The sequence below is a fragment of the Cryptomeria japonica genome, chromosome 10 (genome assembly GCF_030272615.1).
Source record: "Cryptomeria japonica chromosome 10, Sugi_1.0, whole genome shotgun sequence".
NCBI lineage: Eukaryota > Viridiplantae > Streptophyta > Pinopsida > Cupressales > Cupressaceae > Cryptomeria > Cryptomeria japonica.
Genome location: NC_081414.1, coordinates 411,714,311 through 411,739,468, shown reverse-complemented (window position 1 = coordinate 411,739,468; position 25,158 = coordinate 411,714,311). Strand labels below are relative to the sequence as shown.

At 36.9% G+C, this 25,158-nt stretch overlaps 1 protein-coding gene across 1 annotated transcript in view; it reads left to right on the top strand.

Moving 5' to 3' along the window:
- Positions 1 to 22,738: 22,738 nt before the first annotated feature.
- The window catches only part of LOC131038494 (ubiquitin-like-specific protease 1A), a 59,865-nt gene continuing 57,445 nt past the window's right edge, over positions 22,739 to 25,158 (top strand). Inside the window, exon 1 of the mRNA XM_057970931.2 lies at positions 22,739 to 24,152. Within this exon, the coding sequence (XP_057826914.1) occupies positions 23,046 to 24,152 (1,107 nt within the window). The 5' untranslated portion in view covers positions 22,739 to 23,045. The remainder of the gene's footprint in view (positions 24,153 to 25,158) is intronic.

Genomic DNA, 25,158 nt, shown 5'->3' with positions numbered 1-25,158 from the left:
GATTCTATGTGCTCAGAATAGATTACCTTGCTTATAGCATACCTTGGTAACCCATATAGTAACTCGGTAAACCCTTCTGTTTACTTTGTTCTTCGACTGTTCTCTGAAAACCTTCTCGGTGACCTCTATGTCTCTGTAACAGTCTTCTTACACTCATGCACACACCTTTAACTCTTAACTCATGCTGTATAAATAGATCTCTTAAGACGGTGAACCAATTCATTGCTTCGATCTTACAAACATGATTCCTCGAATGAATAACTATACAAAATATTTCATTGGTTAGATTCATCTCAAAATCATACACAATCTTCTAGTGCAATTTCCAATGTGATAATAGTTAGATGTGCCTCAATCTTGTAACACGTTTTCATATGCATGTCCAGGTTCAATGAATCTGGTAACACGTTTCACTCGGTGTATATCAACTCGGTGTGTCATCTTTGTTGCTCAGCAGACATAAAAAGATACTCGATAGATAGCTCGGTGTGTACTGCATTCTGTGACTGCTTTCTTCTGTAACCGACTAGACTGTGCATACCGACTTCTTTGTGTATACCGACTACATGATTCGGTAGTGTTAACCGACTAGAGTATATAGTATGACTTTGAATATAAAAACTAATGACAACTTGATAGGTAGTAACAATCTCCCCTTTTGACATTAGTTGAGATGTTTGACAAAAACTACTTTCAAAGTCATAACTCAAAAATCTATATACTTTGCAAAATGACTGTACTTGACAGTATATACAATAGTCAATGAAATAGTATATTCAGATATACTCCCCTTATCATTATATTGTACATAACTCTGATTTTGCATGCTCGGTTCTGTGCTTGTGTGCTCTGCTTACTGTCCTTGGATACTCTGCATACTCTGCTCGGTATACTCCCCCTGTATACAATACTCCGAATACTATATCATTCTCAATACTATATCAAAATTGTATGTATCAAAACTGTATCACTCCCCAAATATATTATATCACTCCCTCAAGACTATCATATTACTCCCCCTTTTTGACAAACATAAAAAACTTTAATTTCCATCCGGGGGCGGTAACTGGTAAAAAATGGATTTGTACTTTTTTCGGGTGTTGGTGAGAGCGACAGAGAGTGCATCCTTTACACTTTCCATTAAAGAATTTTGTGCTTGAATATCAGCCAATAGTGATATTAAGCCATCAAGAGTGCTTCCCTCTTGTGTAGTAGATAGGCGTGTGGCTTAGTTAATCTGTTCTTGGACGGATGAAAGATGAGGAAGGAATAATGTCTGGAGTGTCATTATATCCATCCTGATCTTGTTTTCTTCATTTCTTAGTTCCAATTGTTGAGCCATGAGTTGTTGAAGCTTGGTATAAAAATTCTGAACTGAATTGGGGTCTGGGGTCAACTTATTTGAGAGATCGGTGATCTCTTTCTCAATTGCATCAATTTTATTCTTATTGTCTTTAATGAATATAGAAAATGTACAGAGTTTCTGAAATAAATAAAGAATGTGCTTGAGTTGAGGGGACAACTCAGCAATGAATTTGACAAGTTTGACTTTGCCAACAGCTAGAGCTTTTTGTACCTCTTCTATCATTTTTGCAGTAAGCTCCTTATCTTTTAGCTTGCTCAAATACTCAGATGAATCAACTTCAGATGTTTCTATTTGATTAAGGAGTTCATCCAATTGAATGTGGATGGCTGCATCGGTTGACACTGTAGCTGTAGGTAGCATATCTAATAGCAGTGTCTTCACCTTTTGAAGTACTTTATTCACTTCTTGTATGCATGTTTTTCTACTTTGAAAAATTCTTTCCATTAGTTGGTAAAGTAGTTTGGGAGCTACACCAAGCAATCACCCATCAGATTAATGACTTCATCAAGAAGCTAGGTGATAATTTCAATGATATAATGGATTATTACTTTAGAAAATTTCAAGAAAAAATGCACAACAGGTATCGGATTCCACCCCAGCTAGTGGAGAAATATAAAGATGACATATGCTTTGAGGTAGACACTGATTAGTGTTATGTGAATGTTGTAGAAACAAGAACTCAATCTTTGCCATCTATAGGTTACGAGATTGAATTTGACATCACACAACAACAAATTGATGCATTTCTTACATTACCAAGGCATGCTACCAAGCTGAGGTATGGAACCTATGAAGAAGTGAAGGGAAAAGTAAAAATGAGCATTGTAGTACCCAAAGCTACAAGAAAAGCAACAAAGATGATAAAGGTTTTAACGGAGAAATTCAGAGAAGATTCTTCCTCCACACCTGTCAAAGGCACTCTTGCCATCATCGAAGAGGAATCAGAAGCTCAAGAGGCAGCTATAACATTGAGCACCGAATTGCCTAAGGGTAAAGTGTTAAAAAGAAAGAAACAGGACACTTCAAAGGCCCTACCGACTCCTCCAACAAAGAGACCTAATACAAGAGCATCTGCAGCATCACCGAGTAAGAAACAAAAGAGTGTTACTGCTCCCAAGGTAACAAAGACATACAAGAAATCTACTCGGAGACTCATTTTGGCAAAAGAGTCTAGTGATACAGAATTTGAAGATGCAAACTGATGCTCTACAAAAAGGATTAGAAAATCTGTTTGATGGCAACACACACAAGAGCACAAGAAACAAACGTTAGTGTTAGCAACAAAAGATTATCCTAAACAGGCATATCAAGAGAGATATTAAGCATGAAATAGAAAGCATATAAACATAGAATAGATAAACTATACTCCTCCAAATGCTAATCAAGATGCTCATAGTTGCTCCTCCCTTGTTCCTCTCCTCTCCAAGTCCCAAATGAGTGTAGCTCTCAGCTTTTAGCACTAGCCATGGATGCCATATGGAGATTCAAGATGGTTGAATATGATAAGCAAATCCTATGCAAGTGTAGATAGTGATGCTATGAGAAAGCTCTATGCTAATGCCAGTATAACAACAATACTCTAATGCTTCTTCTTTTTTGCTTGAGGAGAAGGGTTCTATTTATAGAAGAAATGGGGAAATGAAGGGTTAAGATTGAATGGTTTAATCAAGGGCCAAGTTTGAAAGTTGGGGATCCATGTGCACAATTGGAACCAATAAAATGGTGACAAGTGTCAACATAGGATTGGGTTGAGAGAAGAGGTTGGAGGCATTAAAGGCCTGAGAAGACCTCATGGTTATCTAGAGGCTAAGGGTCAAGTCCAAATTAAGATTACCCATTGGATTAAGAGTTAATCCAAGGATAAACCTTTGTGCAAATGTTTAAGAGATAATCATGGTCAAAGCATTAATGGCCTGATGAGACCTTTGGGTTGGGTAGAGGTTGAGTCAAAACAAATGTTTTAACCATGTGGGAGGGTTTGAGGTAACCATTAATGGTTATTGGAGACTTTGGGGATTAAGTGGTTGAAGGTTGAAAGCCTTCAATGGTTATCAAAGACTTTGAGCCATTTAGTGGTTGAAGGTTGAAAGCCTTTAATGGTTATCAAAGACTTTGAAGGTTTGAGAAGTGACTTCCCTTTTGCTTAGGAATGTGACAAAGTTTAGAGAAGGGGTTAGGTTATTTAGAAGTGATTAGAAAATTCTAGAAGGGGTTTAGGCATGCAAGTGGATTTTGTAGGAAAATGCAAGGGGGAGAAATTTTGGTATTTTCAATTAAAATAAAATCATTTATTTCAATTAAATGGTGTAATTTGCATTTGGATAAATATTCAAATAAATATTAATTTATTTAAATGAGAAAAATGAAGATAAAGCATTAAAATGCTTGAAGACTTTAAGGGAAACCATTAAAGGCTTGAAGACTTTAAGGAAAACCATTAAAGTCTTAAGAAGACTATAGAAGGAAGCCATCAAGTTTGAAGACTTTAAAGCCATCAAGTTTGAATACTTTAAGGGAAACCATTAAAGGTTTCAAGTGGGTGAGGATAAATAGGATTTTAAATAAATAATTTATTTAAAATAGTTGTGCAACTTGCTTTTGTAGGAAAATACAAGTGGGTGGAGGATAAAGGTGATTTAAATAAATTATTTATTTAAAATAATTGTGCAACTTGCTTTTGTAGGAAAATACAAGTGGGTAGAGGATAAAGGTGATTTAAATAAATGTTAATTTATTTAAATGTGAGAGGTGGGATTTTGGGGGAATTTAAATAAATATTTATTTATTTAAATGTGAGAGAAGATTTAATTAAATAAATATGATTTATTTATTTAATTAATGGTCTGAATTTGGTTAAGTGAATTAAATCAAATAAATTGAATAATTTATTTAATTAATAGGAGAAGAGGGTTAAGATGAATTAATTAAATATTAATTTAATTAATTATTAATTGATGGTTAAATAATCAAATAAATACTAAGTATTCATTTAATTAAGTGGATAGATTTATGTGACTACACAAACAAATTCCAGATTGTCAAGAGCAAGAAGGTAAATATACATAGTGTAGAAAACTTTTGTGCCAATCTGAAAGAATATGGCAGATTTGGTTCATTTAGATATGTCAAGTATGAAACTAGAAATAATGATGAGAAGAGACAAAAGTTGTCATCTGCACACTTCTAAAGTTCCGATTAGCTCCATTGGAACTAGTAAAGTCACTTCCAAATGAACTTTACTTACATATTGATAATAGGTGGAAGTATGCAATGGACTCAGAGAAACAAATCAGAGAAAGAAGTCTAGTCCATCTATTTCCTGATATGTCAGTAGCCGAAATAAAGGAACATCTAACAACCTACAATTCAAAATTTCTTGTCAAACAAAGAGCCTTAAAACTGATGAATGGGCTATATATTGACGTAGAAAATGAGACAAAAGAAAAATGGTAGGAAATCTTCAAAATCAAAGATGCTGGTGAACAATCTACAGTTGAAATTGTTGATGTTAATGAGCACGATCCTGATGTCACCAAACAAGACCTTGCTGACACTATTCAAATAGATGAAGATGTCATGGATACAAAGGAACCGAAGCAGGAAATGATAGAAGGCACTGCATATGCAAAACTTGTATCTAGTGAATCTGTTTTAGAACAAGTTCAGCCTTATCCACCGATCAATCAACCTGTCTCTACCAAAGCTCCTCAAGATACAACACAAGGCACTGAAGGTCACAAGTCTACAATAGGAGAATATACTACTCTAGAACAGACCTCTCAAGAACCTTCAAGCATTGAAAATGTTGTAGCTGAGACACCCAGTACCGAGACACCAAAAGACACCACAGCAGCTACAGGAACCGACCAAAGTGTTGTCTCTACCGAGCAACCTACCGAGGGTCAGCAAGCCTCTCAAGCTATTGTATTGGTCCAACCGACCAAAGGTAAAGAGAAGAAGGTGAAAAAGCATAGTTTCAAAGTTGATTTATCTAAACCGATAGTGTTGCCCAATGTGGATATATCAAAATTAAAGGGGCAAGCACTCATTGATTTTGGTGAACTATGCAAAGCAAAGGCCGAACAAGAAAAATAGATGGCCATACAAAAGAAGAATAAAGTACTTCAAAAGGTGAAGACACTGCTATCAGATATGCTACCTACAACTACAATGTCAACCGATGCAGCCATCCACATTCAACTGGATGAACTCCTTAATCAAATAGAAATATCTGGAGTTGATGCATCTGAGTATTTGAGCAAGCTAAAAGATAAGGAGCTTACTGCAAAAATGATAGAAGAGGTACAGAAAGCTCTAGCTATTTTCATTCTTTGGCTTCCTTATTGTGTTCGGATTCTCAAACAGGTTCTTCAGTAACACTTCACATAAGTCAATTTTCATTCCCTTTTTCACAATTTTATAAGCTATGTCAACTGCTGCACAGGGCACATTGTTTTCCCTTGCTGATTGGAAGAAACAGTAACCAATTACTCTAATGGCAAACTTAAGTTCTGCATCGGTGACATTGTTCAATTTAAGTCCTCTGTAATCAGATTCTACTCCGGTTAAACTGATCAATTCCTTCTGTGATATCATCTTTTGAGCTCGTGCATGATCATAGATAGGATAACCGGTGATCACATGAATGATTTCCTTGGTGATTTTAAATGGTTGCTCTTCTAGCCACATGAAATCATCATGAACTCCGCTCAGAACAAACTTGACCCACTGGGGTTTGAACACACGAGGATAGGTTAGGGCTTCAGTCAATCCTTTGATTTTGATGTGTTCATGCTTGTTGTTTAATACACCATCGGTACATAGTTCATCATAGGTGTCTCTTATTTCAACATGACCGAGTTCTTCAACACGACATTTGGTGAAGAATCTCGCATCTTCGATTAACAATATTCTATCCGGGATGAGTGAAAAGGCGGTTTTGTCATCCGGTTCGGAGGCAACTTTAGGAGTCAAAGAGTATTTCAGTGAGGGCTTCTCTACATTCTTGACAACTATGGGATCTTGGATCTTGGGCGTCATTTAGGATTTCAAGTAAAAAACAAGTAAAGAGTCCTTAGGGTTTTAGAATTCCAAACGACAAACGCTTTATACTTAGCAAATAATGGCAACAAGATCGGTAACCAGCTTAACAATATGTTGAGATTTGATGTAAATACCTTGGATTTGCTTTGAAGGAGGTTTGATCGCCTTGGAATAGCTCTACTCTGCTCTTTTGAAAACTTGGTGAATGAAAATGACCATGAAAATACTTTTAAGTACACAAAATATCTTATCAGCCTCCGTGCGGGTTAGGTCAAAAACATTAAATGCACTCGGTTCCTTTTTAACCAATTTACTCTCCTTTTTGTTTTAACCGAGTAACTAAGCTTCCTTCATTTACCGACTTGACAGGCTTCCTGTATTCATCGACTTGTCAGGTTTCCTGTAAAGTGCTTCAAAGACTTTGATAGAATTTCAAACATACTAATGCATCTTAACTATGCAAATTTTGAATTTAGTACATAATAGAATAGGAACTGTTATGATTTTAACCTTTAGAAAATGTAGTCCCTTAATACCTTTACTGATTAATTTGGACTAGGTGCACCTAACTCGGTAGGTAAGGTGCTTTATTCATTTGACACAATTTCCTTCTTTTTCCAAATCATTTGTAATTTGCCCTTTATTTCTTTAGTGTCTCCTCTAGGTTGATCTCTGCAATCTCTAGCCAAGTGTCCAGCTTTGTGATAATGAAAACATGCCATAACAGGATTTCTCCATGATCTTCGGTTGTTCATTCCAAACCTTATAAAACAGTTAGCACTAATATGTCCATTTCTTCCACAACATTCACACCATATCCTTGTATTGTAATCCCATGGTACTGTTGCATATTGTCGGTAAGGATCTGTGTGAGTTCGGTAACTTCTAGTGTTTGCTCGGTGTGCAGACCACATGTAGTTCTTTTGCTTAAGCCAACACTTCTCAGTACTATGTCCATATCTATTGCAGTTTCTACAAAACCCTTTGTATTTTGCCTTCTGATAGTTGTTAACAGACTTTGTCCTACACTGGTTAAATGTGTGACCATATTTATTGCAATTGTAACAATAACCATTGGACTTAGTGACATTTGGTTGCTTACCTTTTCTGATTTGGCACATGTTGGCAGTATGACCTTGATTTCCATGGTAGTAGCAAATAGACTTCTTTCTTTTGATGTTATTCCTATTTCCAGCTTGCTTTGATGATTCCCCTCTCTCGGTAGTATGAATTCCTTTCTCGGTAGAGTCTTTTCCTTTGTAACTGAGTCCTGCATCTCTGTTGGGTCTTCTTGTATTCAATTGCTCATCCAAAATCTTTGATGCTTCATAACTCTTCTTCAGTGTTTCTTTGGATTTCTTCTCCGTTTCAAGTTCATCGGTCAACCTTGATACTTCAAGTTTCAATGCTTGATTTTCATCATTCTTCAGAATTGTTTCATGATGTGCATAACCTAGTTGATCTGTCATATTTTGTTGAATCCCAGTCAACCTTATGATTTCATCATTTTTATTAGATACTAAGACTTCGAGTTGTTGTTTCTCTCTTTGTAGATCTCTTGTTTTATCCTCAACTGTTCTTAATGCATCTATATTTTCAGTCATTTGTGTGTTGAAATGTTCATGTTCTCTTTTCATTGCTTTTAGTTGATCAGCCAGTGCTTTGTTCTTTTCTTTCAATACTCCAATCATTTCTTCAGTCTCTTCAGATATACTGTTCTCAGATGATGTCTCAATTTGTTCCACTAACTCTTGAGAATCCTGCAAGTCATTAGATAATCTTCTTCTTACTTTCAGAGATTTTTGCATTTGCCTTTGCATGTCTGCAATCACTTGATTAGCATGATCCAGCTCTTCTTGTAGATACACAATCCTCTGAGATTGTTTGTAGCCTTCCATTGATAAGATCTTTCTCTTTAGGTAGTTAAACCCTTTTCCAAGATTCAAGCTCTGATACCAATTGTTAGGCCTGATATGGAAAGCTAATGTACTGAGAGGGGAGGGGTGAATCAGTACTCCAAAACTTTTTCTTGAATAATAACTTTACTGTTATGCATAAACAGAATAGTGCAGTAACATAAAATAAAGTTAAAACAAATAGATAACAATCATACATGATTCACTCCATAACACATATATTTTGGTTACGCAGAAACTCTTGGTTAGAGAGAAAAACTGCGGTGGGGATGGCACCCACAACTTCACTACTGTAATAATAAAGAGTGCTCGGTTAGAGCTACATATTAGCTATTTCTGATAGCTTGCCCTGTTAGGAGTAACAAGATCTGTTAGATCTACCTTGCTAAAGGATTTTACAACATTTAATCTAAATGTTGCACCTAGTTAGAGGCTTTACAATTTATAGACTTGATTAGAGTCTTTTACCCTGTTAAAGGTTTCTCTTACAACTTCACAATATTACAATAAAATCATTACAAATATCTGCAACTTTACATCTGAAATGTTATAGCAGATTCTATGTGCTCAGAATAGATTACCTTGCTTATAGCATACCTCGGTAACCCATATAGTAAATCGGTAAACCCTTCTGTTTACTCTATTCTTTGACTGTTTTCTGAAAACCTTCTCGGTGACCTCTGTGTCTTTGTAACAGTCTTCTTACACTCATGCACACACCTTTAACTCTTAACTCATGATGTATAAATAGATCTCTTAAGACGGTGAACCAATTCATTGCTTCAATCTTACAAACACGATTCCTCGAATGAATAACTATACAAAATATTTCATTGGTTAGCTTGATCTCAAAATCATACACAATCTTCTAGTGCAATTTCTAATGTGATAATGGTTATATGTGCCTCGATCTTGTAACACGTTTTCATATGCATGTCCAGGTTCAATGAATCTGGTAACACATTTCACTCGGTGTATATCAACTCGGTGTGTCATCTTTGCTGCTTGGTAGACATAAAAAGATACTCGGTAGACAGCTCGGTGTGTATTGCGTTCTGTGACTGCTTTCTTCTGTAACTGACTAGACTGTGCATACCGACTTCTCTGTGTATACCGACTGCATGATTCGGTAGTGTTAATCGACTAGAGTATATAGTATGACTTTGAATATAAAAACTAATGGCAACTTGATAAGTAGTAACATAGTGACTCTGCCTCGGTGAGTGGTTACAGTGCAGTCATTCTGAGAGTGGGAAGTGGAAGGTGTGGCACCTTGAATGGCTATCTTAGCAGGGTTAGGTCTGCTTTGGGAAGGGGGAGGGTTAGCTCCTTGGATAGTTATGACATTGACATGATTGTCTGCGGGCTCAATGCGACCTACTAAAGAGTCAAAGTCTGTTATATGATTAGTGTAGTCATAGTTCACAATGTTAGATGATGAGCCTTTTCCTTTGTCATGTTTTGGGAAGGGTTCCTGGTACATTTTGAGTTTACCTTTGCTATTACTAGGTTTTGCATTTGCTACCTCAATTTCACCCCTATCAATGAGATCTTGTATGTAGACTTTAAGCTTCATGCACTTTCGTGTATCATGCCCCTTGATACGGTGATACTCAAAATATTCATTCTCATTATACCACCCAGGTTTGGGTTGATTGGGATCGAACGGGCGAGTAATCAGGAAGACCACTATGCCTGCTTGAACAAGCTTTTGAAACACCACTTCAATGGGTTCAATAAGAGGAGTGAAATCTCTTGGAGTCCTGTTATTGGATCGAGGCAGTCACCCTTGGATTGAGACATTATTATGAGGCTTTTGAGATTGATTTTGATTATTTTGATTGTTGAGTTGGCCTTGGTGGTGGTGGGCTTTGGAGGAGAGGCCACGGTCTGGATCCGTTTTGCATCAGTCACACCATCATTGACTACGTTCTTGTTTTTGGACAAGAAATTTGGTTTATCATTATGATAAGAGGAAGAATTTTGACTTGATTTTTGGTAATGTTTCAAGGTTACTTTCTCTAACAAGACACACTCGAGAGCTAGGCCATTATCAATCAATTTTCGGAAAGATTTAATACATTGAGATGTCAGAGGCCTTGATAGTTCGAGCACCAGATTATTTTGAAATAATTCAATTTGGTGTTGTTCTGGCATGTCCCATTGGAATTTCTTGATGAGGTGTCGCCATCTTTGCAATAAGTTAGCAAAAGTTTCTTCGGGCCTTTGCTTTGTGTTACAAAGGTCCGTCATGGAAACATCATTCGCCATGTTGTAGGCATAGTGTGCCACAAATTTATCTGCTAAGTCCGGGAAGGAGGTAATTGATCCTTGAGGTAAGGATGAGAACCATGCAAGAGCATCTCATGTGAATCTCTCAGGGAAGAGTCTTCAAAGGTATAGGTCCCTATAGGAGACTTCTTGACATAGGATGTGAAATTCTAGAACATGGTTTCGGGGGTCCCCTTTGCCCTCAGACTTTGTGAACTTAGGGATCTCACATCCTAGTGGGCATGAGGCAACTGATAGAGATGGGTCATAAGGACAAGGACAAAATTCCTCAAACAAGTAAGGTTTCCTTTGGTTAGTCCCTTCCTTCATGTCTTTGATGATGTTTTTCATGTCCTGGATTTCTTCTTGTTGTGGATTTTGGACATGATGAATTGTGTTTGCCCCTAGAATCAGATGAGTTATGGAAGGTCCACCACCACTAATGTATTGATATGATGAGGAAGCGGGGATGTGAGATGTGATGACCGATGTCATAGGGACCTGAGTGACAGTTGGTTGCGACCCACAAACTATTGTGACAAGAGTGAGGCTCGAATGAAGTTAGCGACATTGTTGATGAGAATGGAGGTTTGTGGAATAGAAATATATGGTCAGGTAGAATAAGATGGTATAGAGGCATGCTGGAGAATAGACGAGATAGGATTTGATAGTGGTATAGATGCTAAGAAGGAAGAAGGCGGAATGGAGACCACGAGGACAGATGTTGTGTGCGCTATTGATTGGGGCTGAATGATTAGCGGGGCCACAATTGATTGATTTTAAATAACAGGTGTGACGGTATGAGTGGGAGCAAGGTCTCCTTGTGGTTGTTGACCAAGGGTGGATCTATCAAAATCGAGTGGGAGTTGAGCTCCATTTTCAAGGAGAGTCTTTAGAAGAGCACTAGGATTGTGTCAGATAAATTTCTCCATCATTTCTTGATTATAAGAGTATTATAAGAAAGTTCGCACTTCCGAAGAGAGTTCATCTTGGTCAACCATATTAGTATCTTGCGATTGATTTTGAATGCTAGGTTGCACACTTTGTGTAGGATCTTGTGTAGAGTCTTCATATAGGACACTAATGTCTGGCATACCGTATTGTTGTTCGGCCATCCTTTTCTTTTGAGATCGAGTTGTGACCATACAAGAATAACCTTAGAAAATATTGATTGGAGAGAGAAGAAATTTTGATGAGAGGACTTAGCAAGGCTCTTGGATTTTAAGATTTAAATTTGATGAAAATGGATTTTGTTGATTGATAGGGTCCTTGGATTAGGACACGGATTTGATTAGGGTTGCACCTTAGTCCTTGGATGAGGATTTTAGGTGGGGAATGTTGATGAAACCACAAGCGAGGCAATGACCAAGATGGGTAGAATTTAGACCTTGGAATGATGATCAAAAGCCTTTCTTCCACTAAGGGTTGACTAATGACCCTAAGTAAAACAAAGACGTGAGATAAGAGTCTTGATTGAATCAAAGGATAAAGCAAAGGTACTTGGAGAGGATTCTTCTTCAAGCATAAAGCCAAGTGATTGATTTATTAAGGATGAGGTATAAATGAAACTTCACAAGGCATGCAACCTTAACGTGAGGTTAAATTGGATTAAAGGATGATTTGGATTTGGATTTGAGAATTGATTTGATAATTGAAGGTGATTGATTCTGTGATCAATTGATGTGCTAAGTTCTTAGGAAAATATTGAGGATGATTGATTGAAGAGGGATGATAGTGATGATTAGAAGAAATTTGGTGACTAGGATATCCTTGGCATGAACATGACTCAATAGATGATTGGTTTGGATGGCAAGTTGTACGAAGGGATACAACCGCCCTGATTTTGATGATAGTTGGTGTTAAAAGACAAACCCGAACCTTGATGGAGGGCACAAACTCTTAATTCATCACTAGCATCAAACTCATTGCTATGACCATGGACGTAATTGTGGCAATGATGTAAGAAGGTCCTATGTTTAAGCAAGAGTTTGCGGTTTGTATACCAAAATTTCTGACATCTAATGAGTTGTGCTTGTGTGAGCTTCTTCTTCTTGATAGGTCGGTGGATTGACTTCTTAGGATGCTTATATGACTTGGGTTTATGAAACATGAGATGGATGGAGTTTTGACTCAATTGGGACTTTGTGTGGAAGGTGACTAGGATATGACTTGGGTATGACTATGATTGGAATTGTGACTAGGACTTTGACTTGGATGATTGTTTGTTTTTAGACAAGTGTTTTTGCAAAGTGTTTGAGGATAATGATGTGTTTAATCTACTCTTGGCAAGTAAGTATCAAGTAAAGCAAACACAATAATCAAATGAATTTTAGTTCAAAGACACTCATTCTTAGATACAACATTCTTGAGGCTAGCAAGGACAATAGTCATTGGATCCCAATTGGTTTCCCAGCTACGCTTACCTAGAGCAGACACTTAGATGCTTGACCCCACTGGCTCCCCTCCACAACACTCACTTCTCCAGGGAAGCCAAGCATCAATTCCCATGAAAACTCTTCTTGACAAACTTTGTGTCTCTACGAAGGGTCGTAAAAATATGGGCGGCTTTAGAGGTCTGACCTCCTATACCAATGACTAGAAGGTTTTTGTCCACTATGCACAAGGTGTTTAATATGGCTTCCTATTAGGAGCTACCCTTCGTAGTTGCGCAAGCGCAATTGAGGCCTATAGCCCAACGAAGCACCAAGAACTTAGTAGTCACGCAAGTGTGATTAAGATCTCTAAGATCCTACTAAGCACCCAAAGTGAGAGCGAACTCTCATAGAGCCTCAACCATTGATTCTTTCAATCTCAATGGCCTATTTATTATAGTGAGTTGGGAACCGCAGGTCCGGGTGTACTCACTTGGGTCGTTCCCCTCTCACCGGCTCAAAGAGCAACTTGGGAGGGTAAACATGCAACAAACATGAAAAGCTTGGAGGGTCTGGATTTCTGATCATCTAGATAGACGAGAGCATACTCTCCTACCATTACACTTTTCACAAACACAAAAAACAATGATTTATTTACCCCCTAATTAGATCTAGATGCCTAGTAAAAAAAAAACACAATGTTTGTTTGAAACTCCTAGGCAACCTGCAAAACCATTTGATTAGTAGTTTTGTATTTTTAAGTCTTGGACAATCGAAGAAGTTGCACAACTCACAAAAAAAATACAATTAGTAGCCATAGGCTTGTAGAAACAACGCACATGTTGATCTGTAGTCATGCACGCTAAAGCGTTTGCACAGGCGCTTAAACGCCTACGTATGCGCTGAAGTGGGCCGAAAGCAAAAAAATAAATAAAGCAGACTTGCTAATTTATACCTGATTGTCGCGCTATTCTAATTCGGTTGCACTGAAGCACCTGTGCTCACGCTAAAACACAACTCAAACAAAAAAAAGTTAGCGGTTAGGCTAAAAATTCAAAAAAATTAATTTTTAAAGCTAGGCAGGATTTTGAGAAACGGTTGCATTGATACATATTCGTTCGCATTGAAACGCGAGTGTATGCACTAAAAGAGGTCAATACAATCAACATAATTCAAAAAATTCAAAAATTTAAATTTGGGCGGGGGCCCCAGTAGAGCGCCTGCACTATTCGCAGGTCATTCGCGCTGAACCGAGAGTACTAAAAAAACCCGTCTAAATAGTAAAACTAACTAACAAATTTTTCTTCCTAGATTTTTTTTTGATTTTTTATGTATTTTAACTATTGGCAACAAGATAATAAAAGTGAGAAATAGAAAAGATTGTTATAATAGGTTGGAAATTCTTAGATCAGACGCACTCTTCCAAAGTCGCTCGCACCAATGTGTAGACCTGTAGGGGAGAGGGAAAATAAATTTGAATATGGAGCGCTCGCACTGAAATGCCTAATTTGCAGGCCCTCGCGTTGTTCCGATACCTGCAATCAAAATCTCACAAAAAGAGCTCAAAAAATATTAAATTTCAGGGACGTGGGTCCCACCGGGCGTGCCAAAATGAACCAAGGGAAAACTCTTGGTTGCAAGGTTAGATTGAATCAATGAACAAAAGACATAAAACAACCAAATAACAAAATATGAAGACAACCTTTATACCTTGCCAAGAGAGTTCTCTTGTTCCTCCGATTCAGACTCTTGTTGAAGCCAAGGACGTGCCTCTTCCTAGCTTGATATGAACAATCCAATATGAATGATGTGGTTGGCTCTCCAATATTGTGCACAAATGATATAGGATTGATGGATGAGGAAGGATGGATTGATGATCAAAACATGAAATGGCTAAGTATGGATGAGTGCAAATTTTGGTATAGTAAGGGTATGAGGATGATTTCTTGGGCACAAAATAGCAACATGGATTTACTAAACTTGGAGATGAGATGTAAGGGGATGGAGTCCTCAATTTATAGGAGGAGAAGAGGAGAAATGGAGGGCTAGGATTGACCCAAGATGGAGGGTTAGGATTTCGTGTGAGCCCACACAAGGCCCAAGAGGAGATGACAAGACAAGTGTGGAGACCAAGAGATATGCCTTAGAGGAATTTCTTGTCTCCGCACTCCTTAAGGCTCATTGGGAAGACTTCCCAATGTGCCTAGGGAAGAACAAGGAATAAAATATTCCTTGAGGGATGGGGATGAAGAATTAAAAATTCTTCAAAAAGGATGTTCATGGGGATTGGAGGAATAAGGAGGAATTCAAAATTCTTTGGATGATGGGATGCCTAGAGGAATGAAAATCTCACATTCACCCAGGAAAAGAGTATTTAAGGAAGGCGGTTGGATGGAAGGGACAAGGAGTTGACTTTGTGGCTAATCACGATGATTAGCCACTAGCAACTCATTAGGAGAGGGGTTAGGAGAATGATTAGGTGGGATTAGGGTAGACAATATTTGTAGGAGGATTTGACTAGGAGAGAGAATAAGTGGGGGGATTTAAAAATTAGAAGAATAATGCTAAGTGAGTTTAGGGAGCTTCTAGAAGAATTCATTAGGTTAATGATGGATTAGGAAAAAGGTGATTTGTAGGAATCACCTAGATTAATTAATCAAAAGGAGGAATTTGAGAAGACTTAATATTGGGGACTTTTAGAAGAATAAAGGTGGATTGATTTATCAAATAAATCAATTAACAGACTATAGTGACAACATTAATTATATTTAATTAATATTGAGGAGGAATAGGAAGTGGCACAATTAATAAATTAATTATGCAAAGAACTTAAAATAATTAAAATAATATTTTTTAAGTGTCTACAGTTATTGTATTTTTTGAAAACCTTATAAAACAAGAGATACATTTGTAAAAACTATATTTGAGATTCGGGAAGATTTTGAACACTTTAGCTGCATACTTCCGATCTCTGTAGAATTTGGTGCCCTCTTTCTGAAGACCCATGACCTCTGCGACCAGGTTCTCATCAATTTGTGATATCTACCCGAACAGGGTGACTCTGTTGTTACTCCAGCCTTTGGCAAAACCGTGAGAAAGAGAATTTCTGCTTCCGTGAAGCTTTTCCATATTGTCAGTAAAGCCATATCCGTGAAGTCTTCTCCAGACTTTTCGTTCACTCTTCCAATTTTCGCATCCTGGGGGCTCGTTCCTGTTTAAATTACCACCCATTTTGAGCTCCAGGTGGAAGTACTAGCAACTATGATTCATAGTCCGCAGATGAAACCCCAAATGCTTGTAAATTCTGGAGTTACATAACAAAGACTCTTTTGTTGTTTTGAAACTTATGTTTATGGCCACACAAACCCAGTAATTATGATTATAATCTTTCTCACGCATATGATCATGGAAATGATGCCAAAAAACACTCATTAACTAGCAGTTAATCCACCCCCAAAATCTGTCTTTGGAATTCGTTCCCCAAAATATAATCATTATATTAACTTGACCCATTGATACGATCAAAATATAATTGCTCTTTAACCTCCCTTTTACAATGAGTTTCTTCAATATATTTAACACCATTCTCTAAATTGTCTGCTTCATTTGCTAAGAGGTCCGCAACCTTATTGCCTTCTCTTAGAGTATGAGTTATGCTTATACTAACATAGTTATTTAACAAATAATTAGCACTTTTAACTAAGTTAGTAATATTCCAAGAGACAAAACTTGTACCTTTGAGGGCTTGGATGATGTTTAAGGAGTCCCCTTCAAGCCAGATTTTTTTGAATTTGAATCCCTGGGCAAGCTGGAGGCTTTTTAACATGGTTAAAGCTTCGGCCACATGATTATTTTGGACCCCAAAAGGAGAGGCAAAAGCTGCAATGCAAACTCCTTGAGCATTTCTAATAACTCCTCCACCACCAGACTTCCCAGGGTTGCCCTTAGCCGCCCCATCGAAATTCACCTTTATCTAATCATGATTAGGAAAGTGCCAGACAATATTATCTCTCCTATTCTTATTGTCAGATTTGTAGACTTTATGTATTAGATTCCATTCAGTGAGGATTTCTTTTTCCATATCATTCACATCAGTAACAAACCATTGCTTATTATTCTTGTGGGGAATATTGATGTTCTCTTTTATGGCCCTGCAGATTTTTTCAAAAACCACCTGAGAGTTACACTTAGCTTCCCTAAATATTCTATTATTTCTTTCTTTTCAAATGGCCTAGCAAATCATGGGGAGGGTCAAAGACCAAAGGTTCCTGATAAGTTGGCATTTGGTGGGGAAGTTCCATTGCCAAATAATATCCTTGATACTCTTATTCATAACCCAATTAAATTTCCATTTCTCCCACATCTTACACCAAATTTCCCAGGTAAAGGAACAGTGAAAAAAGAGATGATCAACTGATTCTTCCTCTTTCTGGCATAGCTCGCATCTATTAGGGAATTTGAAACCTCTTCGGACCAAGTTGTCAAGAGTAAGGGTACTATTATGAGAAGCAAGCCAAAAGAAAATATTGACTTTAGGGATCAGAATGTTGTTCCAAACTTTACTCCAAATGGGATTACTGGTCTGAGAAAAGGTGTTTTTGTAGGCAGAGGCAATTGTAAATTCACCTCTAGGATTACTTTTCCATTAAAAAAACATCATCATAGTCTTTGTTAGAGGAAAAGGACAACATCTCCTTCTGGAGTAAGGCAAAACTGGAGTAAATAACATCAAGCCTCACCCATTTGTCCTCTTTCCAATAGTCACACACCATAAGCCCAAACCTCCTTTTACATTCCTCAATAACTTGACTGTTGTCTTGGTCATAAAGAGCTTCATTCTTCATCCAAGGGTCCTCCCAAAACCTTATTCTGTCGCCTTTTCCTAGTACCCATCCAACTCCAGCTTTGGCCACTTTTATGGATTTGATAATACTGTTCCAAATAAAGGATCCAACAAGAATGTCTTGAGAATTAAGGACCCCTTGGATTGGCTGATTCTGAATATATTTATCAAACCATATTTGATTCCAATATTTCTTGGTATCATAGGCTCCCCATAATTGTTTTTCTAGAAGAGCTTTATTGAAGGTTTTTAGAGCTTTAATCCCCAACCCTCCTTTGTTTTTTGGTCTACAAACTTTGTCCCAAGCAACCAAGGATATCCTCTTTTTTTCTTCAACTCCTGACCATAAAAATCTCTTATGGATTCTTTCTAATGCTTTAGCAAATTTAGTAGGGATGCCAAATAAGCCGAGGGCATAAACAAGGAGGTTCTGGAGTGTAGCTTGAAGAAGCTGCAATTTCCCAGCCTGAGATAACATGGAACCTTTCCACCCAGCTAGTTTTTTTGTTGAATTTATCAATAAGCATGTTCCAAAAGGAATCTGGGGGAGTTAAACCCAAGGGAAGACCTAGATAGGTGGAAGGGAGCATTTCCACCTTGCAACCAATAATTTTAGCAATCTTCTATTGTCTTATGATCAGAGTGTTCATGAAATATATAGCTGATTTGTCCCAATTGATTTGTTGACCAGTAGCCAAAGCATAAGAATTAAGAGCAGTTTTGAAGGCCTCAACCTCCCTAACAGAGGAATATCCCATGAGGATAGCGTCATCAAAAAATTGTTGATGAGAGCAAAAAACATTAGCAGAGGAAGGCTGAAGGCCTTTGATGGTTTTACTCAATTTTAGTTTGTAAATCAATCTGCTCGTGCTCTCAGCCAAAATGGTGAAAAGAATAGGAGATATGGGATCTCCTTGTCTGAGCCCCCTTGACGATTTGAAGAATTTAGTAGAAGATCCATTAATCAGAATAGAAAACATAGGAGTGGTGATCAGCTCTCTGATAATTTTTATTATCTTTTCATCAAATCCAAAAGCCTCCATGATTTTGAAAAGAACATGCCAATCCACTCTGTCATAAGCCTTTGCCAGATCCAATTTTATCAGGAAGCCTTCTTTTTTAGCAGCATTGAGTGAATGAATGTTCTCATGCACAAGAATGATAGAGTCCAAAATCTGCCTGCCAGGAACAAAACCTTTTTGCTCCTTAGAGATGATGAAGGGGAGAACAACTAAAATTCTAGTGGTCAAAACTTTTGATACGATCTTATAGAAAGAGTTACATAGACTTATTGGCCTAAATTTTCCCATAGAGTCCGCCCCAGCAACTTTAGGGATTAGGGCAATAAATGTGGAATTGAGTTCCTTAAGAATTCTTCTAGATCCAAAAAATTCTTTGACCGCATTAACTGTGTCTTCTTCTACAATATGCTAGAATTCCTGGAAGAAAAACATAGGGAAGCCATTAGGACCCAGAGCTTTATCCCCTTAAAATGAAAAGACAACTTTTTTAATTTCACCAGCAGACAGGATAACAGATAGGGCCTTATTCTGAAAAGGATTAATGATCTTGGGAATGATATTAACCAAATTGTGTTGATGGGAATGATCAATGTCCTTGTTACTAGTAAGAAGCTGATTGAAGAAACTGAAAGCTTCATCCTTGATTTCATCCTTATTGAGAAGAGTTTTGTCCTCGATAATAAGTGTTGAAATTCTATTCACAGCTTTATGTTTTAAAGATGTCACATGGAAAAATTTAGTGTTTCTGTCCCCAGCCTCTAGCCAGATCGCCCTGGATCTCTGCCTCCAATAGATTTCTTCCCTAGAAATAATGTTGTGAAGTTTGACTAAAACATCATCTTCCATGGCTTTGGAGTTTTTTTTATAGTCATCTTTCTGTATAGAATTTTGGATCTGAACCAGATCCTCCTTTAGCTTTTTCTTTGCATAAAAAATATCACCAAAGACCTTCTTGTTCCATATCTTAATGTTGACTTTGATATTTTAAAGTTTTTTGGCCACTTTATACATGGCAGTTCCATTTACATCAATATTCCACTAGTTGGCAATAGATTTTTCAAGATTAGGGTGGGAAATCCACATCATTTCGAACCGAAAAGGGAAGCTCTGATTATTCTTAAAATTCTCAGCAACAAAAGAGATGGGATAATGGTCCGAACCAATTCTATTAATAACAGAAAGGGAGCATCTATGAGAAAAAATCCAATCATTAGTGACAAGGGATCTATCAAGTCTTACCTGAATGATATCTTCACCATTCCTTCGGTTAGACCAAGTGTAGGATGCCTCATTGAGATCCATATCAATGAGAGCATTGTGATTAATAAAGTCCATCAAGTCAGATCCATAATTAATATATAGTTATATAATAATAATAATAATAATAATTATTATTATTATAATAATAATAATAATAATTATTATTATAATAATAATAATAATAATAATTATTATAATAATAATAATAATAATAATTATTATTATTATAATAATAATAATTATTATTATAATAATAATAATTATTATTATAATAATAATAATTATAAATTAATTAAGCATAAGAATAATTATAATAATTAATATTATGCATAATTATATAGGTAATAATTAATCTATAATAATTATTATAAAAATAATTATTACATTAATTTATGTTAATTTATTATATTATTATATAATATTATATAAGAAATTATTAAATATTAATTATGATATTATTATATAATATTATATAAGAAATTATTAACAATTCTAGTTTTATGTATTTTTTAAATAATTATAATTAAAAAAGCCCTTCCCCAGAATGGTCCTTACAACATGAATGACCAAGGGGTGACCCATGAAAAGTATAGCCACCAACCTTTTATCAAACACCTCCCCAAAGGAGGACATCTACCGCTTGGTCAACTCAAGCGGAATCATCGTGTTCATTTTCTCTTCTTTTAGCTCATAGAGACAAACAACACAAGGTGACTCATTTACCGCTACCTCCATCATTTTATAAATATCTGCCTTGTGTTGACATCATGAAGGCACAATGCCTTTTGCATTAATGATTTTCGTTGTATGGGTAAATCTTTTCCAATCTGCCACTTAACCTTAATTATCTATTATTGGGATAATTTGCACATTTCCTTCAACAACCGTACTACCATACATGATGACAACATCATTTGAATTTAGTTCGAATGCCACGTCTTCGTCCTTACCACTTATCACACGAACCCCATACCTTCCTTATATGCTTTCATTTTCTCCCCTCTTCAAGGCATACCAATTCATAATATCCTTTCTCACATCCATCAAATCACTTGCACTTCATAATATATTTCAATTTCTTTCTTGCGATGCCATCCCATGATTCTTTGTTGCTGATTTCTTAGCTATTTCATCTGCCAACCCATTTCCCTTCCTATACACATGCGTGATCATGAAGCTTGATAGGAGCCAACCATATATTGATTTTCCAATTTGGGGTCTAATTTTGCTAGATAACGTTGATGGTGTTTAGGGAGACGCCCTCCAAATATACTTTTTTTGCCTTTACTTCTAGGCCCAATTCAAGCCCTTGTAGGGCTGCTCGAAATTCAGCCAAGTTATTAGTAGCCACCTCTAACGATTGCATCTTCTCCCCCAATATACGCCCTTCATGATCTCTAGCAACACATCTGACACCACTTGATTGCCCATCGAGGCACCATCGAAGTTGATTTTTATCCAACCCTCCTTAGGAACAATCCACTGAATGCCATCTCTAGGGTTAATAGGGGATTAATAATAATGATAATTATAACTTAATTAAACATAAGAATAGGGTGACCCATGTAGTACAACGACTAAAACACTTGCTTGGTGAAACCACCACCAAGGTTCAAATCCTCGATGGGCCCACCCAAGCATGATCACTGTGTGAGCCAAGTGGGGATTTGAAGCTTGGTTGCACCATTAAAAATGCAACCACTTAATCATCACACCATAGGATGATCCCATTATATAAAAAATTATTAATATTTATAATTATATATATATTTTTAAACAATTATAATTAAAAATTAAATCTCCACTTATCAAGTATTGCATAGTCAAAAGTAACAAGACAAAAATAGTTGCTATTATGTAATAATGATAATATTGTAAAATAGTATTGTTTAAAAAATATTGTGAAAATACCTAAAAAAAATTCAATCAATAGTCAAAAGTTTATATCCAATAGAATAATAGATAAAATAATTTTTTATATTTTAAAAAATATAAACATTAAGAAACTTAGTCAACTTATTTTAATTCTCGGATATCATTTCTTTATATTTAAAAATTTGACGAATGCATTAGTAGTCATATTGCACTAGGATTTAATACAAACCAAATAACATATAAATAACAAAAAGCATATATAAACAAAAATTTCATAATGAAAAATATATTACTAACAAAAAAATTCAAACCCTCCTAGTCATTAGGATGCACAAATGCATCTATGTCTTTTATACACTAATGCATATCTTCATATACCATAACTTAAAAAATTAAAAAAAAGAAAGTATATTTTGATTTTTGTTAGGAAATCTATGAAATCAAAGTTTGAGTTCTATTGGTTAAAGCATTAAATTTTCATTATGGAGATCAAAGTTCAAATCTCAAATAGACATCTAATATGGAATTCAAAGTTGTGACTCTTAGTCTTCTATAATTGACTTCTAGGTGATCTATAATAAGTAGATTCTAATTTGTGACTCTTGATCTTCCCTAAGTTGATTTAATTTAAAAAAATCTTTAAAATTTAATTTAAATCTTGAGCTTGGTAAATACACATTAAGAAAAAAGGTAATAATATACTAAGGATACGTTTTACTTTATATGAGTAACTTAGAAAGGAATGTAAATAATTCCTCAGAGCTGCACACTTTCCTCGAAAATAAGGAAGACAAAAAATCGCAAAATCGATGTACCGTTACCTCTTGAGAGAATGGAAATTTCAAACACATGCTCGAAGCGGTCAAAAATAAAGGGCTTCAGAGAAACATAAATGCAAAGGAATTTGAAACAAAAGAGAAACGAAATACAGGGTTTGGTCGCAGGGTGTCGGAGAAATTTTGAAATTAGTGCGAAGGGTTCAGAATTTGCAGACTCAAGTAATTCAAGTGCGGATTGCACTGAAGTGGTGGAGGGGATAATGGTTTTCCGCGTAAATGGAAGCCGAAGCTTGTTGTGATGGGTTTTACAGATCGAAAGGGAGCGCTGACGGATCGCCCAAGGCGGGCGAGCTGTGAGAGGAGGAACAGGATTTACCCTCACGGAGCCGATCACGCGGAGTTTGCCCACAGAAATAAGCGGTCCAGACAGCAGCAGGAGGAAACGCCCTTTCGTTTCATTTCCTCCATTGTGGAGAGCAGGTGGTGCTGGAGTGAGAGCAAAGCCACGGCCAAGCCCAAGTTTGAGTTGCCTCCTCCAAGCCCTCTGAAGAGGACTGTTCAAGGGCCGCACAAACCCACAAATTTCCAGAAAACTAGGGTTTCATCAGAGAGCGAACTTGATAACCAGTTGGAACAGGAATGGATGATGCCGGAAAGGTGTTACGATACCTCTAACTTAGACTTAAAATCTCTTGAATCGTATAAGAAGAGAATCGCTGCTCTGCAGGCCAAATTTGCTTATACAAGCGGGAATCACCATAGTACTGACTGTGCTGGCGTTGAGGACAAAGGCTCTGTCATTGATACTTACAGAGGTGGTGATAGGATTGAGGATGAACGCTTTGACGGTGCTACTCATAGTGTCGGGATTGAGACCGAGGGCGAAGGAGAAGTCGTTGATAGTGGGCGCCCCTCTTTCACTCCAGTTGTCCTCGCTGATGTTGAGATCATTAGCGAGAGGGAGGGCGAGAGGGAGGAGGGTAAGCCACCCGAGGAAGCAGTCAAGCGAACGCAAGGAAAGGCTGGAGAGAGAGATTCAAAATTGAAGGCCAATGAAATGATTGCGTTGGCCACCGCCGAGTTTGAAGCATTGGATGTGGGTAAGCCACCCGAGGAAGGAGAGCTGCAGTACAAGCGAACGCACGGAAAGGTTGCAGAGAGAGATTCCAAATTGAAGGCCATTGCATTGGATGTGGGTAAGCCACCCGAGGAAGGGAAGCCGCTGTACAAGCAAATGCAAGGAAAGGTTGCAGAGAGAGATTTCAAATTGAAGGCCATTGAAATGGAGATTGCATTGGCCCGTGCCAAGCTTGAAGCATTGCAGTTCAAGACCAAATACAAGGAAAAGCAAGACGACGAGGAAAATGAAGATGACAATGGAAGTCTTTTAGAACTGGAAAAACAGGTATGTATTAACCACAAAACATTTTATCGGTTGCATAATTGCATTACTGTATATTGAAATATTCATGTATATTGCTTTGCTCCTACAATGTCATTGCATGGATCCATAGCTTGGCCTTCATGGGCTCAGTTTACATGTCAATTCTAGTTGGGTTTGAGTGGTCCATTGTATTCCTTTACATTTTAAAATATTCATTCTACTTGCTATGCCTCTACAAAAGAACTACTTGGACCCAAATCTTGGTCGTCATGGCATCAATTTGGACGTTATTATTAGCTGGGTTTGATTGTTCTATCGTAGTTCGTTACATTTTGAAATATTCATTTTTATTGCTATGCTTTTAACATTGAACTTCGTGGACCCAAAGCTTGGCCTTCATGGGCTCGTTTTACATGTCATTGTTTGTTGGATTTGACTGCTCCACTATATTGCTTTACGTTTCGAAATATTCATTGTATTGCTATGCTTATACTATGGAACTGTGCGAACCCAAGGCTTGGCCTGGCCTTTATGGGCTTGGTATACATTTCATTGTTAGTTGGATTTGACTGGTTGACCGTATCCTTTCACATTTTGAAATATTCATTTTTTTGTTATGCTTCTACAACATAATTGCATGGACCCAAAGCTTGGCCTTCATGGGCTTGATTTATACACTATTATTAGTTGGTATTTCTATATATTTTAGTACAAACGGGGATTTGTGGATGATAGAGGATAATCCATGCATGTACTCTTTACAACACGAGACATATACCATGAGATAAATTTTATTTTTTATCAAGCATAAGAAAAACAATAGATGCTAAGTAAAGGTAGTTATCAACATTGAACTCATAATGTTATATCTGGTCCTTTGACACAGACTCTTTAGAGTATGGACCCTAAAACAAAGTAAGTGTATTAGACAAGTGAAAATATATGCAATAATTCATCCTTGATTCCTTTAGAATGATAATCAAAGACCCAGGAAATGTCACTGTCAACATATTGAAGACACGCACCC